Raw genomic sequence first — 13381 nt, forward strand, 5'->3', positions numbered from 1 at the left:
GTAGTTACCTTTAGTTCTTACAATTATTATACAGCATAATTAAATACTCTACATTGAAACCAAAGAACAAAACCTGTTTTCAGGTCAGCGGATGTGCGTGTTCATCAATCGGGCCTTAATGTGATCCGGAGTCATGTCATTAAAGTGTCTCCTCCAACCTGAGCCGCGAGATTCACAGCTGTATCTACGACAGAGCGATGGAGCTCGTCAAGCAAGCGCTCGGGTTCTGCTGCCTCTGGCCACAGTTTTTTCCAGTTGGCATTCAAAGTTTCAGTTTCCATCTCCTGAATGGCCAAGCTGTATTACTTATATTTAAATACCGTAACGTTATTGGCACACAGGTAGAGAAGGAGCTCGGAGACTGTTTAGCCAATCAGGATGCACTGTGAAAAAAACTGCACAAAAAAATTCGCAAAGCAGCGAGAACGAGAAAGGTGAAACGCGTTACAGCGAGGGATCACTACATTTCTTGACGGAAACTCATGTGTAAGGACAAGGAAAAACTAAATATATATGCTTTTATTTTTTTTATTATGTCAGTTTTGGTCCTCCATAGAAGACAGCAAGAATCATCAGTTCACTCACTGCATTCCAACTAAAGGCACCAAGTTTTTAATATAGCACCCAGCTCCCCACCTGGTGGAGGACGTGGTTATTGACAATTTGGTCATATCCTCCTGACTACCAGTAGTAGTTCATTTTTGTCCTCTGTAGAGGACATTTCTAAACTTGAATATCTCCCACCCCCTGCATCACCCCCTGCATTCTACTGAATTAATTCCTTTTGGTATCTGGAGAGGACATTTAGGGCTTTTCAATGATACCACAGTGAAGGGGTGGGACTTTTGTACGTACTTTTTCTAATTNANAAANATGGAGTTCATCAGTAATAACACATTTTATGGGAAGAGACAAAGTAAGTGCATAAAACCTTTTATTACCTTAGAAAGACTGTGGGATTTAAAAAAAAATGGTGATTGGACAATATTTTTTTTTTCCTGGTAGTCAGGAGGATATTGCAGAAGACCCATGTTTCTAACAGGCAAGATTGTAAACAAAAAGTGCAACAGCGCAATAGATAAAAAAATAGCATGTTTTCTAAGGAGAATGGTTTACTTATCAGACGTTCTGCCCAATACCGAAAACACATTGGTAACTTCCAAAACGGATATGAAAAGAGGTTTTATGTACTGACAAAGGTTTGAGCAGAATAATTTTTTTTGGACAAGTATTCCAACCTGTAACATCTAACATATTTCCCGGGCATTAGCTTTATCATTAAAAGCACAACATTTTCCTGATACTTGGCAAACCCAAAGATGAAGGCTTAAAATTACTTTTTAGCGCTAAGTATCTGTAAATAAATAGTTTAATTCGTTTGTACGTGGCCCGAAATTAAACATACGTCACCAGCATCGTAAATTATTAGATGCTTGTCCAAGAAACAAAACATTTTGCCGCGGACACAAAACTTATGGTAATTTCAATGGTTTTTAAAGAGAGTTCTGTTTACAGTTAGCTAGCCGATGTAGCGTACAGGAAGCTAACACGTGATGTATGTCCTCGTGCCTTTCAATGTAGCAGCTGAAAGAAGATTTTTGCTCAGTCCCATGCGCTACAGGCGAACTGTTTAAGGACACTGTTACGATACTTAAAAATATACAGGAAAATAAATAACTCACCCCAAACAAGCTGGGCTATACCAAGAAGCTCTCACTGCCGTTTAATCTCGCGTCCATATTTTACCGTAATATGAAGTGTTAAACCGCAGTTCAAATGAGTCTGAGATAAAAACAAGAAGCTCAGTAAATATATACGCACGGGGTATAAAATAGTGAGTCTTATGAAAGTCATATTTCAAACTACAATGTATTTTCTTCACTCACTTTTGCACAGTGAGTAAATTTGTTTCTGGATATTTTCAAATGTGTATTAACAAAAAATTACTGCATAAATTTAGTCCCACAGGTTGAAGTTTCAGCTTGAAGTGTACCCTGCCTAATTCCTAACCTGTCCTAAATATAGAAAAACTAAATAATATGGATTTTTTCCAGAGTTTTGTAAAAAAAAAAAAAACATTTAAAAAATGTTCTCTTTATAATGAGATGCAAAACTTGTTTAAAATAAGGAAGTTTATTGTTATAAAAAGAATTTCTGTTGTTATAACAAGATATAAAACTTGTCATAACAAGATTTATATCTCATTAAAATCAAAATCTTCATGTTTAAACACATGTAGGGATACTTTGCAGGACGTTTGACATCTGGAAGAAACCGAGTGGCTATGCAAGTGTTTAACTGCCAAGCCTATGAAATAAATTCAGGAGAAATATCTCATGATGAGCAATGTTCTCTTTTTAACAAGATACAAAACTCGTTTAAACAGGAACGTTTCTTCTTGTAACAAGAAACTTGTTTTATCTAGAGTTTCTTGTCTACATGAGAAAACTTGTCATTTTAATGAGTTTTGCATTAATTTTCTTTGTGTAATGATTTTGGCATCAACATTTCTTGTTTTAACGAGTTTTGCATCTCATTGTAACAAGAAGATTTCTTGTTATAGTGAGATACTGCTCCTGAATATATTTCCTATCTCTATCTATGGGTTTATATGGAAGTCCAAAAGTACCACCAAATATGGCAAGATCAATACTTCAGGTTCACATTTGCTCTTTGAATTTTATTCCTAATTTTTTATTAGTCTCTCAACCCTAGCTCAAAAGAGTTTTTGTGTTTAATTTGCTCTCAAATAATATTTTGCACTTTCTCTAGGAATAAATGCAATTATATGTATAATTTAAATATTTTGTAGACACCTATAAACTTTACCCAAATTCTGTCCTAAAATTTAGCAAAGCAATTCAAAGGATAAACCACAAAAACACCTTAAAGGTAAGAAGTTTCAGTCTATATCGTTCATGAGTAATAGAAAGTATTGGTATTTATATCGGCCATACTGGCCCTGTACTTGGTATGGCATTGATACCAAAATAGGCAGTACTGCACAACTCTGTTGTCTGGATGTGTCAACTGGTAGGTCCCCAGAGTTGCAGCTTTTTTTTACAGCAAAGAAGTGGTGATGCAAAGTATTATAATAAATCCTGAAACAATCCATCAAATAATTTAACAACTCTATGCACTACTTTGTTTTGGGAATCACATTAAATCCCAATAAAATACTCAGAAGTTTGTGATATTACAACCTAAGAAAATATGGCACGACTGTGGAGAGAAAATAGTCTCAAAATACTTGTACGTGTGTAATACTGGATTTATATTCCGTTTAAGCTTCTTTGTGTGTAACTTTGGATAGCTGTATCTGTGAAACATGATTTGTAAACCGTTAAAAAATGTGCGTAACTCCGGGTACTTGTAAACATGTGGTCAAATGCATATACTTTAGAAATTGTGAATACAAGATAAAAGTACACGACCACTTTTGCAATGTACGTGCAACTTTAGCTGTACGTGCATCATTACGGTAAAGCTGTAGAAACCCCTCCTCCGCCGTCTAAAACCCTCCATGGACTGAGAAAGCGCTCTCCGCTCTCCATCATCATCTGCAGAAAATTGCGAGCGGGGTGCGGTGACAAAAAATGCCAACTTGGGCCGCTCGCCCTCCGCCGTAGACATGAGCTCGGCCGTGGCCGTCGCTTCTTCCACCCGCAACAAGTCATTCTCACCATGCGAATCCACTGCAAAGTAGTTGCGATCGCCGTGGGTTTCGGAGTTTTTCTACTTGTGTACTTCTTCGGGGGGAACGGCGGCGCTGACGAGCCGCCGCCAAAGGAAGTTGGAGGGGATCGGCAGTTGGAGGAGGTCGGCAGATCCCCACCTTCGCTTCTCGTCGAGTATGTGGGAAGTGACGCCGTGGCGAAGTTGGCCAGAAAATCAGCCACTGGAGTCGGCGAGCGTGTGGAGAGAAAAGAGGGCAAGGCGACTGGAAGAGAGGGCAGCGTGAATGCAAAAAGGTAAAAAAGACAGTTTGTACCTCTCTTTGCTTAGGAGCCAACCTTCTCATCATTCTTTCTTTAGTGTCTTTTTAGTCATATTTTAAACTGAATTCCTCTATTTCAAAAATGTGTGATCAAGGGCGAAGCTTCATCTGTAAAGATTCTCCCTTTTGTGCATTTAACATAATGTATTTGGCTGAAAATATGTATAAACGTATGGTAATGCGTGCATAGACACTACAGGAGGCAGTAAATCATCCCCTACTGTCAGTATGTTTATAATTTAACCCCATTTTGTAGGAACTAGACGTCATCTTATTCTTCTAATTGACTTAAAGGTACAAAAGTGACCTTGATAGACAGGTTTTGCATTAATAATAATAAAAAAAGGAATTGCACATGTGTACAAACTGAGTGAGATATTATTAGAAGCAGCATATAAAGGAAGCCCATCCTGTTCAGCTGAAAGTTATCTGATCTATTTTTTTATTTTATTTATTTATTTTTGTTGTTCTTTTTCTCTCTTTTTGGGGAGTTACAGAAAATCTCTGATCAGGCTTGGAACGTCACTTTCGCTTTCTGCTACACAGGATGGACCCAGTGTTTTTATGTTCTTGAGCCTCATGCATCCCTTGTGCTTTCACCTTCAGTCTGACTGACAGCGTCACAAGTGGAGACACCCCCCCTCTACCGTAATATGTATTCAGCACAGACGCCGGGGCTGGAGCCCCCAGACACCGCTCGCTAGATAAAGAGCCATCAAGGCATTGCACTGAGGAAAAGTCCTTTGCGTCCTTGCAGAAGGCACGCCGCTGTTGCGTGTGCTTGGTATTGATAAGGGAGATGGGTGGAAAAGGGTCACCGGTGGGCCCGCTTAGAGAAAAAAAGGAGAGGAAATAAGAGACTTAACCAGATGAAAAATGTTGCAGAGTGACTGCTAAGATTAGAGGAGGTAGTGAAGAAAAAGTCCAGGTTTTTTTTTGCTACAGACGATTAGGGTGAAAATGCTAGGATGGGATCATTCATGCAGTGCCAGATTAATATTCTGGGACAGAAATTACTTGTGCTTGTCCTTTTCAATCCCTATTCCGTGGTGAATCCGCTCCTTCCTGTGCTGTTCGTCTATAAGTCGGAAAGCCAGACAGATTTCCTGCAAGACTTACCAGATGAACACATGTCCAAATTTTAATCTTTAAATTTCCTCTGGACACATCACATCACTTCCTGCAGCCAAAAATAGAGGAAAAAATGGCTCCAGTTTATCCCCTCATCCTCACAATTAAAACTGTTGTCACAGTTTTGCTCAAAGTACAGACATTTTTCTTACTTTTAAAATGGTTCTTTAGTCATATTTACTAGATATTTAATCTGCGGTTTTTGTAAAGCTTTGACTTGCTTCTGTGGCCTCCTCCATGATAGAAAAATGTGTGGACTTCTGTAAATGTGGCCTCTCTGGTGTCCTCCTCGCCTCCCCAGAGGCTGATCGCCTTCATGACGTAGTTCTCTCCTGCAAATACTTGTGAAGCATTTTCCTCAGACAGTGTTATCATGGCAACCCTAAGTACATCCCTTATGTTTTTCATGTTTTATGATTTTTGTCCTTTGCAATGTGATATTGTATGAGTTTGTTTAGATGATGATACTAAGCTTTTCACAATAAGCAATTAATCAGTTAATTGCATGATAAATTTAGATGAGCTCAATTTCCATTTTGATTAGTACTATTACTAATATTCACATTTCTGTGGGAATATCACTATATTGCTTAAATGGTCTCAATCATGGGACAATTTATTATCCAGTAAAATTTGTTATTGTGACAGGCCTAATCACAATGTATCAATTTGTTTAGATGACGATATGTCTCTTGATATGACAAAGTCTGTCATGATACAAATTTCGATTCAGTTCGATTCTCAAGTCTGCGATTGATATGACGCAATATAATATGCTTATCTAACAAAATCATTTAACATTTCTGGGTGACTGGTGACTGGTCAAGCTGAAAATGGGGAATCCACCTTATTTCTCTTTGTATCCCAAATCTTTAGTCAACCGTAAGTCAAAAAGTTATCTGCTGTAGTTAGTGGTGTGTATAAACATCTTTGCAACAGTTCCCTAAAGGATGCACTTCATGACTGCATGCTTCTTTAAAACACTCCATCATTTCCTTGAAGTCTGTGGCCGTTTGTTGCAACATCTCAGTCAACTTGTGACTGAGATGTTGTATTTAACCTGGCCAGTGAAATACTTTCACACTGGATGCTAGAATATTTTGGTATACAGAGGAGTACTCCGAGTTATTCAAGAACCTTGGTGAATGACCCAGTGGCTCTACTAGCCCAAACCATTAAACGTCTACCACCATGCGTCACAATCAACAGGAGGTGACAAGCATTCATGATTTCAAGTAGTACTTATTCATCTCTGCTTTGGTGTCAGGGAAAAAAGTAGTCTTTCTCCACAACATTTGGTTTGAGAAACTGCCTTCTTTCCTGCATATGTTCAGGTTCAGGATTCTGTTGATGTTTTGTGTTGAAACAAATCTTTTGCCCTGTCACTTCAACTATAGTTAAGCAGCGTTTCTGGCAGTAAAGAAGTCACTCTCTCACCGCAACATTACACAGAACCATAAAAATGTCGTCTTGTATGACTGAGCGCTCTCTCTGCTCTGGGTGTTTTGAGATCTCCTTGCTTGCCTGAGCAGCCTGATGAGACTCACCGTGAGAGTCTCATCAGGAGAAGTCTGCTGTATACGTGTTTGGAAATTACAGCTAAATGAATCATTGGGAGCTAAGGAAACATTCATTCAAAGTCAAATGCAGGTTGCATTAAAATAAACAATTCTAATGCAAAACTCCCTGTGAGCATGGCTATCTGTTTTGTGCCTGGAGAAGGCAGAGGAGCTCGATTGTTTTCATAGAGTATTTATCTCATCTTAGGACAGCAAAAGTTTCAATATGTTTTTTTTTTAAGTTACATGCTGCAGCTTTAAGGAGATGTTAGATGTGAGAGTCCACTGTCTGGTAAACGTCCAATACATCTGTAAACTGTTACGTCTCAGTAGCTCAAAGAGCCGGTCCAACAGCCAGAGCAGAACCCAGCGTCTTGCACTGCTAACTATGATTTAAATTATTTTTTAGATTTTGTGCTTAGCTTTCTGACAGTCATGCTCATCTGGGTGAGTGTTGACAATTATGCGCTGCTTTCCACCAATTCTGATTTTGACATTAGTAGAGAAGAGATTGTGCTGTAATAAAGAAGTTCCAAGACTTTTGCTATTTAATATATATTCCCAATCTTGATCTGATTTTTATTGAACTCAGAAAAGTGAAACAAAGTACAGTACATCTAAATAACCTCAAACAGTAGCAGTTCTTTAGTCAGACTTTCCGGTGGCAAATAATGCCACTTCCATTCCTTCGGCGATTGATTAGGGAATCACTTGTGTGAAAGAGCTCTGCTTTGTTCCTTCCTCAGATGTTCAGAGAATGTCTTTGATTCCGGCAGCTACAGAGTCCATTAAATGACCCAGTTCCATTCTAATTGCTAAAAAGCCCTGAAGTTGTGCTTTGGTACAACTGTTGCTCTGGTTGTTCCCTCTGCATGTCTCAGTTTTTCTTCCGCGTTATTGTTAATCATGCTGTAAATTTTTGCCCTTCTTTTCTTTGCATATATATAAGTCGGGCTAATAAACCTTGCTGTGGTGCTGCTTTGCAGACAGAGAGCTCATGTCCTGCTGTCTCTCTGGCAACTGCAATGGCTTCCATTGACTGCTTCCAGATGTGGGGAGCAGTCCTTCAACATGGTCCACTGTGCATGGCACACCACGTTTACCAAACAAAGACACATTTCTGTTTGGTCTTTTTTTCTTTTTTTAGAACTTTATTTGTATATTTTTCAATTTAACATACAGAAGTAGAGTATATTCAGATAACGTGTTCACAAAACATAAACAAAGCAACCCAAGAAAGAGAGAGAAAGTAAATAAAATAAAATAAAGTAAATAAATGTGTATATAAGATAAAATTAGATAATAAGATAATAATACTTTATTGATTCCCTAAGAGGGAGATATTTTGTTTGTCCCAGTGCACAATGAAAATTTAAATAAATAAAGTAATAAGAATAAACATACAACAACAATAAATAACAAAATATATATAGACACATATACACATGAAGGCATATATAAATTAAAAAAGAGGAAAAAAGATCATAGGGGGCATGGTGCCTTGGGAGGAGGTGGAGTTACCTACATAGTTCATGGAAACTACTAAATTGGGCAAGGCTTCCAATTAGTCTTAGAAAAGTTTCTATAGCTTTATGAGATGTTTGTGTTTTTTACAAACTCAGTAAATGAAGACCAGGTCTCTCTGCAGAACGGGATCCCTTATGTTGAGTGAGACTGTTGGATTCAGACTGGGGACTCTGTGGTTGATATTTGCCTGGACTTCTTTAAGGCTCTCGATATTGTAGGGATGTGTTGGGTGACGCGACTCTGCAATATCACATAGACATCGGGGGAGGTCCCCCTGGATTGGCAGACTGGGATGGTGGTCTCCTTGTTCAAAAAGGGGGACCGGAGGGTGTACTCCAATTACAGAGGGGTCACACTATTAAGCCTCCCTAGCAAGGTCTATTCAGGGGTGCTGAACAGGAGGGTCCATTGGATAGTCGAACCTTGGATTCAGGAAGAGCAGTGTACACCCTCAGCAGGGTCCTGGAGGGTGCTTGGGAGTTCGCGTTCACCCAACAGGTCTACATGTGTTTTGTGGACTTAGAGAAGGCATTTGACAGTGTCCCTCGGGGAACCCTGTGGTGGGTTCTCTGGGAAAATGGGGTAGTGGGCCCTTTACGGGCTGTTAGGTCCCTGTATGACCGCTGTCAGAGTCTGGTCTGCATTGCCGGCAGTAAGTTGGGCTCATTTCCAGTAAGAGTTGGACTCTGCCAAGGCTGCCGTTTGTCACCGATTCTGTTCATTACTTTCATGGACAGAATTTCTAGGCATGGCCAAGGTGTTGAGGGGATCCATTTTGGTGGCCATCTCTGCTTTTTGCAGATGACGTGATCCTACTGGCTTCATCAGGTCACAATTTACAGCTTTCACTGGAGCGGTTCGCAGACGAGTGTGAAGCGGCAAGGATGAGGATCAGTGCCTCCAAATCCGAGTCCATGGTCTTGAGCCTAAAAAGGGTAGAGTGCCTTCTCTTCTTCGGGGCAGATGTCCTGCCCCAAGTGGAGGAGTTTAAGTATCTTGAGATCTCGTTCACGAATAAGGGAAAAATGGAATGGGAGATCGACAGGTGGATGGCGCAGCATCTGCAGTGAAGTGGGCACTGCACCGGTCTGCCATGGTGAAGAGAGAGCCGAGTCAAAAAGCTAGGGCGTAGGGATGGGCAATTATTGTATTGTTTATTGTTGATGTGAAAAAATTCACATTGTGATAAGGATTTTGATTTATGCTGACAATGATAAATTGTCAGTATAAAAAAAAAGTAAATAAAAATTGTTGGTATTGTTAATTTTACTACTTTCTCCAATGTTGGTTCATGAGAGCATTAGCCACAAAAATCTCACATCTTTATGTAGCTGGTGTCCTGAAGTTGCCTATTTTGAAGCTGGGTTTGTCTTTTAAGAACAGTATTTGTATGCAGTAAGAGACATAAAAAAGATTGCAGGGAAGTTGTAAATACTTTTTTATCCTCACTTTGATCATAGTTGCAATAAATACCTCAAAATATCTTAATGCAATTTAAAGTCCATATTGTGCATCCCTACTAGAGTGTCAGTTGATCAAATCTATAGAATAAATTCTGACATCTGGACAAAAGTAAGTTATCCCATCCTGATGCAGAGAAACACTGTGGACTCTATACTTTTGTAGGCATGGTGCCAAAATGATGACACCTTAAAATGAACATGAAAAGAAATTTTGGTATTGAAAACTCTATTTGTAACTTTAAAAAATATAACATTGATTGAAGTAAATGTCAAACAAGTCCTTTTGTTTTTTTCAAATATCTAAATGCATTTTACTGAGTGTAGGTTTCTAATTGCAACCTAACTTTGGTTTCTTTTGTAATATATTGTTAGAAAAAGACATGGCTTTATGCCCATACATTTTGTGTAGTAGTATTAAAATCTTGCAGAACATAAACTATTCAACAACCAATACAGGAAATGATCATCTTTCTCATTCCTGATATCTATAAGCACATGTAGGTTTAAAAACTTGACACCCCAAATTAATTCTGGCAGTAATTTCTTCATATCTGGATTATTATTGTTATTATGTCTCCCCTCTATATTTTATTGGTCATTCATCTGTGTTTCATATCTTAAGCTTTTTTTCTCTCGTGTATTCCAGTAAATTTCTGGGCAAAATGATCCGACCTGTGACCAGGCGCAGGCGACCTGAGGAAGTCATGCACTTAGCTGTGGTGGCTTGTGGGAAACGTCTGGATGAGACCCTCACAATGCTCAAGTCGGCCTTGCTATTCAGCTTGAAGAAGATCAAGTTTCACATTTTTGCTGAGGACTCCTTGGCGCCTGAGTTTGAAGAAAGGGTAAGAGACCTTCATCATGCAAATTCTAGGAGTATGTGTACAAGTTGTTAAATGGCTCAATAATGTCACACTGGAACCAGGGATTCAATGCATGCAACGATTCCATGAAAAGTCATTAGGTTTTTGTATCTATGGTGTGTCTTTTCCCTGGTAATAGATTACATACCACTTCTTCTCAGTGCTTACAGGCAGATATTGATGTTTTGTCTCAAAACAGGAACATATTACATAACTAAGATTTTTAGATCAACCTTACATGGTGTGAGATCTTTCCAGTAATGTTGTAAGTCACCAGCTACATAAACAATTCCAATTAATGAACTTCAAACTTAACACTAAAGCATTCATTCAAATATTGAGTTTACAAGCCTGCCTTCATGCATGCTGAATCAGTGCTGTGTGTTGACTCTTGTTTGGGAGGAAAAAAGGGGAATTATGGCAGTCTGAGCTTGGATAGTGTTGCACATATGCTGGCTTTGAACAGGGAGGAATGTAGGAGCAGCCACAGTGCTAAGAGACTCAAGGTAGGTGCTTGCCAAGTCCTTGTGACTCTCAAAGCCAATTCTGGATCAAAATTCACTGATTAGCAAAGACATATTCACTTTCTATGAGCTTGACCTTCAGCTACTTTTATCTATTCTTTATTTAGGCTGTAGCTTCTGTAAAATTTATTTCTAGTGGTGTGCCGATCGATCAGCCACCAATTATAATGGTCATTTAGGATTCATACGGACACTTATTGATGGTCAAATCAAACTCTTAAGCTGTTAAGTAGGCAAATAAACACAAGTGAATAAAGAAAACCAATTTGACAATATGACCCTTTGCATGTGATGTCACTCTCTTCAAAACTCCCCCCGCTCCACCATGATGGACTCTAAATTGGTGTATTTCCATTAAGCAAATTTATTTTTTAAATTTCAAATTGCGCAATGATATGATAAATGGAAATGCAGCTACTATCTGTGATTATCCAATCCTCAATCATTAAGCGTATTTTTGCTCTGTACTGGTCACCAGCCAATTTCCTGGTGCATATCTTACTTCCTTTTTGCCTTTATTTGAAATATATTTTCATGAGATGTGTATATCTTCCCATGCAGCTGAACCAGTGGCCTCAGTCGGTCTCAGCTAGGTTCCAGTACAGCATCTATCCCATCTCTTTCTCTGTGGGCGACGCTGAGGAGTGGAAGAAGCTCTTCAAACCCTGTGCTGCTCAGAGACTCTTCCTACCTGTAAGACCACAGCACAGTTTCTCATCTTATATCCTCAACATGCTTAATGTCACTAATAGGCTAGCAAGCAAATAATTTTTTTCTCTTTTAGACAACTTTATTGTCTTTATTGTTTTTCCCACTCCAGCAGTTAATTCTAGGTGTAGTTTATGGATATAATTAATTACATGGGTGATTTCTCACATTTGTGTGCAGTGCACACTCAAAGAAACAGACTTGTCTCTAGAGACAGAAACCATTGATTTCATTAAGCAAAGCTTGTGCTCTGGTATTGATTTTTCTTTTCAGACCATTGTCCATTGAAATAGCAGTTGGCTTTCTAGCAATAAAAGGGACATAATGCTGGTGCAGCAAATCTATGATGTTCTCCTCTCACTGCATAGCAATCAGTGACTATTAACCCTAAAACAAGGAGGTAAAGTTTAACAAGTCAGAGTCAACATATTACAGTTTCAAGTGCAAGGAAAAAAACAGGTGAGGAATTAAATCTTGACAAAGGCTTAATCTAACTCCAGAGACTGGAAATTATACTCAGGTCTTTTGGAATAAGATCTTAATTTCGGTTGTGATTTGGATTTTTCTTTTAAAACTAACTGCTGTTTTTGAAGATATTTCATAATAAAAAAACTTTCAAAAATGAAGTGAAAACCCACTATAAATACACATTTAAAAGTGTTTTGTTATTTTTTTTTAGAAAACCTTTGACTAGTTGTTGCAGCTGGCTGATTAACAGGAAACATGACCCCAACAAGAGAGTTGTGAGTGGAAAACAATGGAAAGTTATAGTGGAAATTGGAACAAAAAAAGCATGCAGATCCAGGCTCTATCCTGCAAAATTGCTTTGTCAGCTGCAAAAACAAAAAAAAAGAACTGCAACCTGACTTAAAATTTTATAAGTGTGGGGATTGCTTATTATTTGTAAGCACTTCCTTTTAGCCTTATGAATATTGTTTATGCAAAATATTGTATGCTGTAAAGAAGAAAACTCCAAAAACGTCAGGTTTTATCTCAACATTATCTCTTCTGACAGTATGGCTCCGTACTACAGCTCCCAATCTCTACAGTTCCACTACACTGCTTGCATAACAATGTTTTTGTGTGCATGCGTGCGTGCGTGTTTTTCCATAGTAAAAATGTCACTAACAAATATCCCTAAAATCAGACTGGCTCCCCTTCAAAGAGCAACAATACAATCCAGTGTCCAGTGATAACAGAATCCAGAGATGAAATTTAATGGAAAGCTTATTTATGATTATTTAAATGTATTAAAAAAATGTTTTCTAGGAAATGTGCTTAAAGATGCTAGACTTTTCATAGTATTACTCTAATAAACATAACTTAAAAACCCACCTAAAAATGATATGCTTATTTTAAATTCTAAAAGTTTTTAAAAGTGTGTTTGCCCCCAACAGATACCTGTTTTCTGAGCTCTGTGGTTCCTCCTATCAGTATGAGAGTCAAGGTGAGGAGGCGCCATGTTAGGAAAAGAAGTGGAAGCTGCAGGATCTTCAGAACAAGCAGGTCATGATGCTAGGCTACTGATCATCCTTCTGTCTGGACACGGGATCAATATAACCAGTTTAAAAGCTAAAATGAATGGTTATATGCCAGTCATGGAAAACTG

At 38.5% G+C, this 13381-nt stretch overlaps 1 protein-coding gene across 2 annotated transcripts in view; it reads left to right on the plus strand.

Moving 5' to 3' along the window:
• The first annotated feature begins 3490 nt into the window (after positions 1–3490).
• Positions 3491–13381, plus strand: part of gxylt2 (glucoside xylosyltransferase 2) — a 25784-nt gene continuing 15893 nt past the window's right edge. Inside the window, exons 1-3 of one of the 2 annotated variants that reach the window (XM_015024972.1) lie at positions 3493–3971; positions 10324–10522; positions 11626–11757. In XM_015024972.1, the coding sequence (XP_014880458.1) occupies positions 3685–3971; positions 10324–10522; positions 11626–11757 (618 nt within the window). In that variant the 5' untranslated portion in view covers positions 3493–3684. Of the gene's footprint in view, positions 3972–10323; positions 10523–11625; positions 11758–13381 lie in introns of both variants that reach the window. The other variant, XM_015024973.1, reaches the window with a different exon arrangement.

The sequence above is a fragment of the Poecilia latipinna genome, unplaced genomic scaffold, assembly GCF_001443285.1.
Source record: "Poecilia latipinna isolate Pla-1442-1.1 unplaced genomic scaffold, P_latipinna-1.0 Scaffold3895, whole genome shotgun sequence".
Lineage (NCBI taxonomy): Eukaryota > Metazoa > Chordata > Actinopteri > Cyprinodontiformes > Poeciliidae > Poecilia > Poecilia latipinna.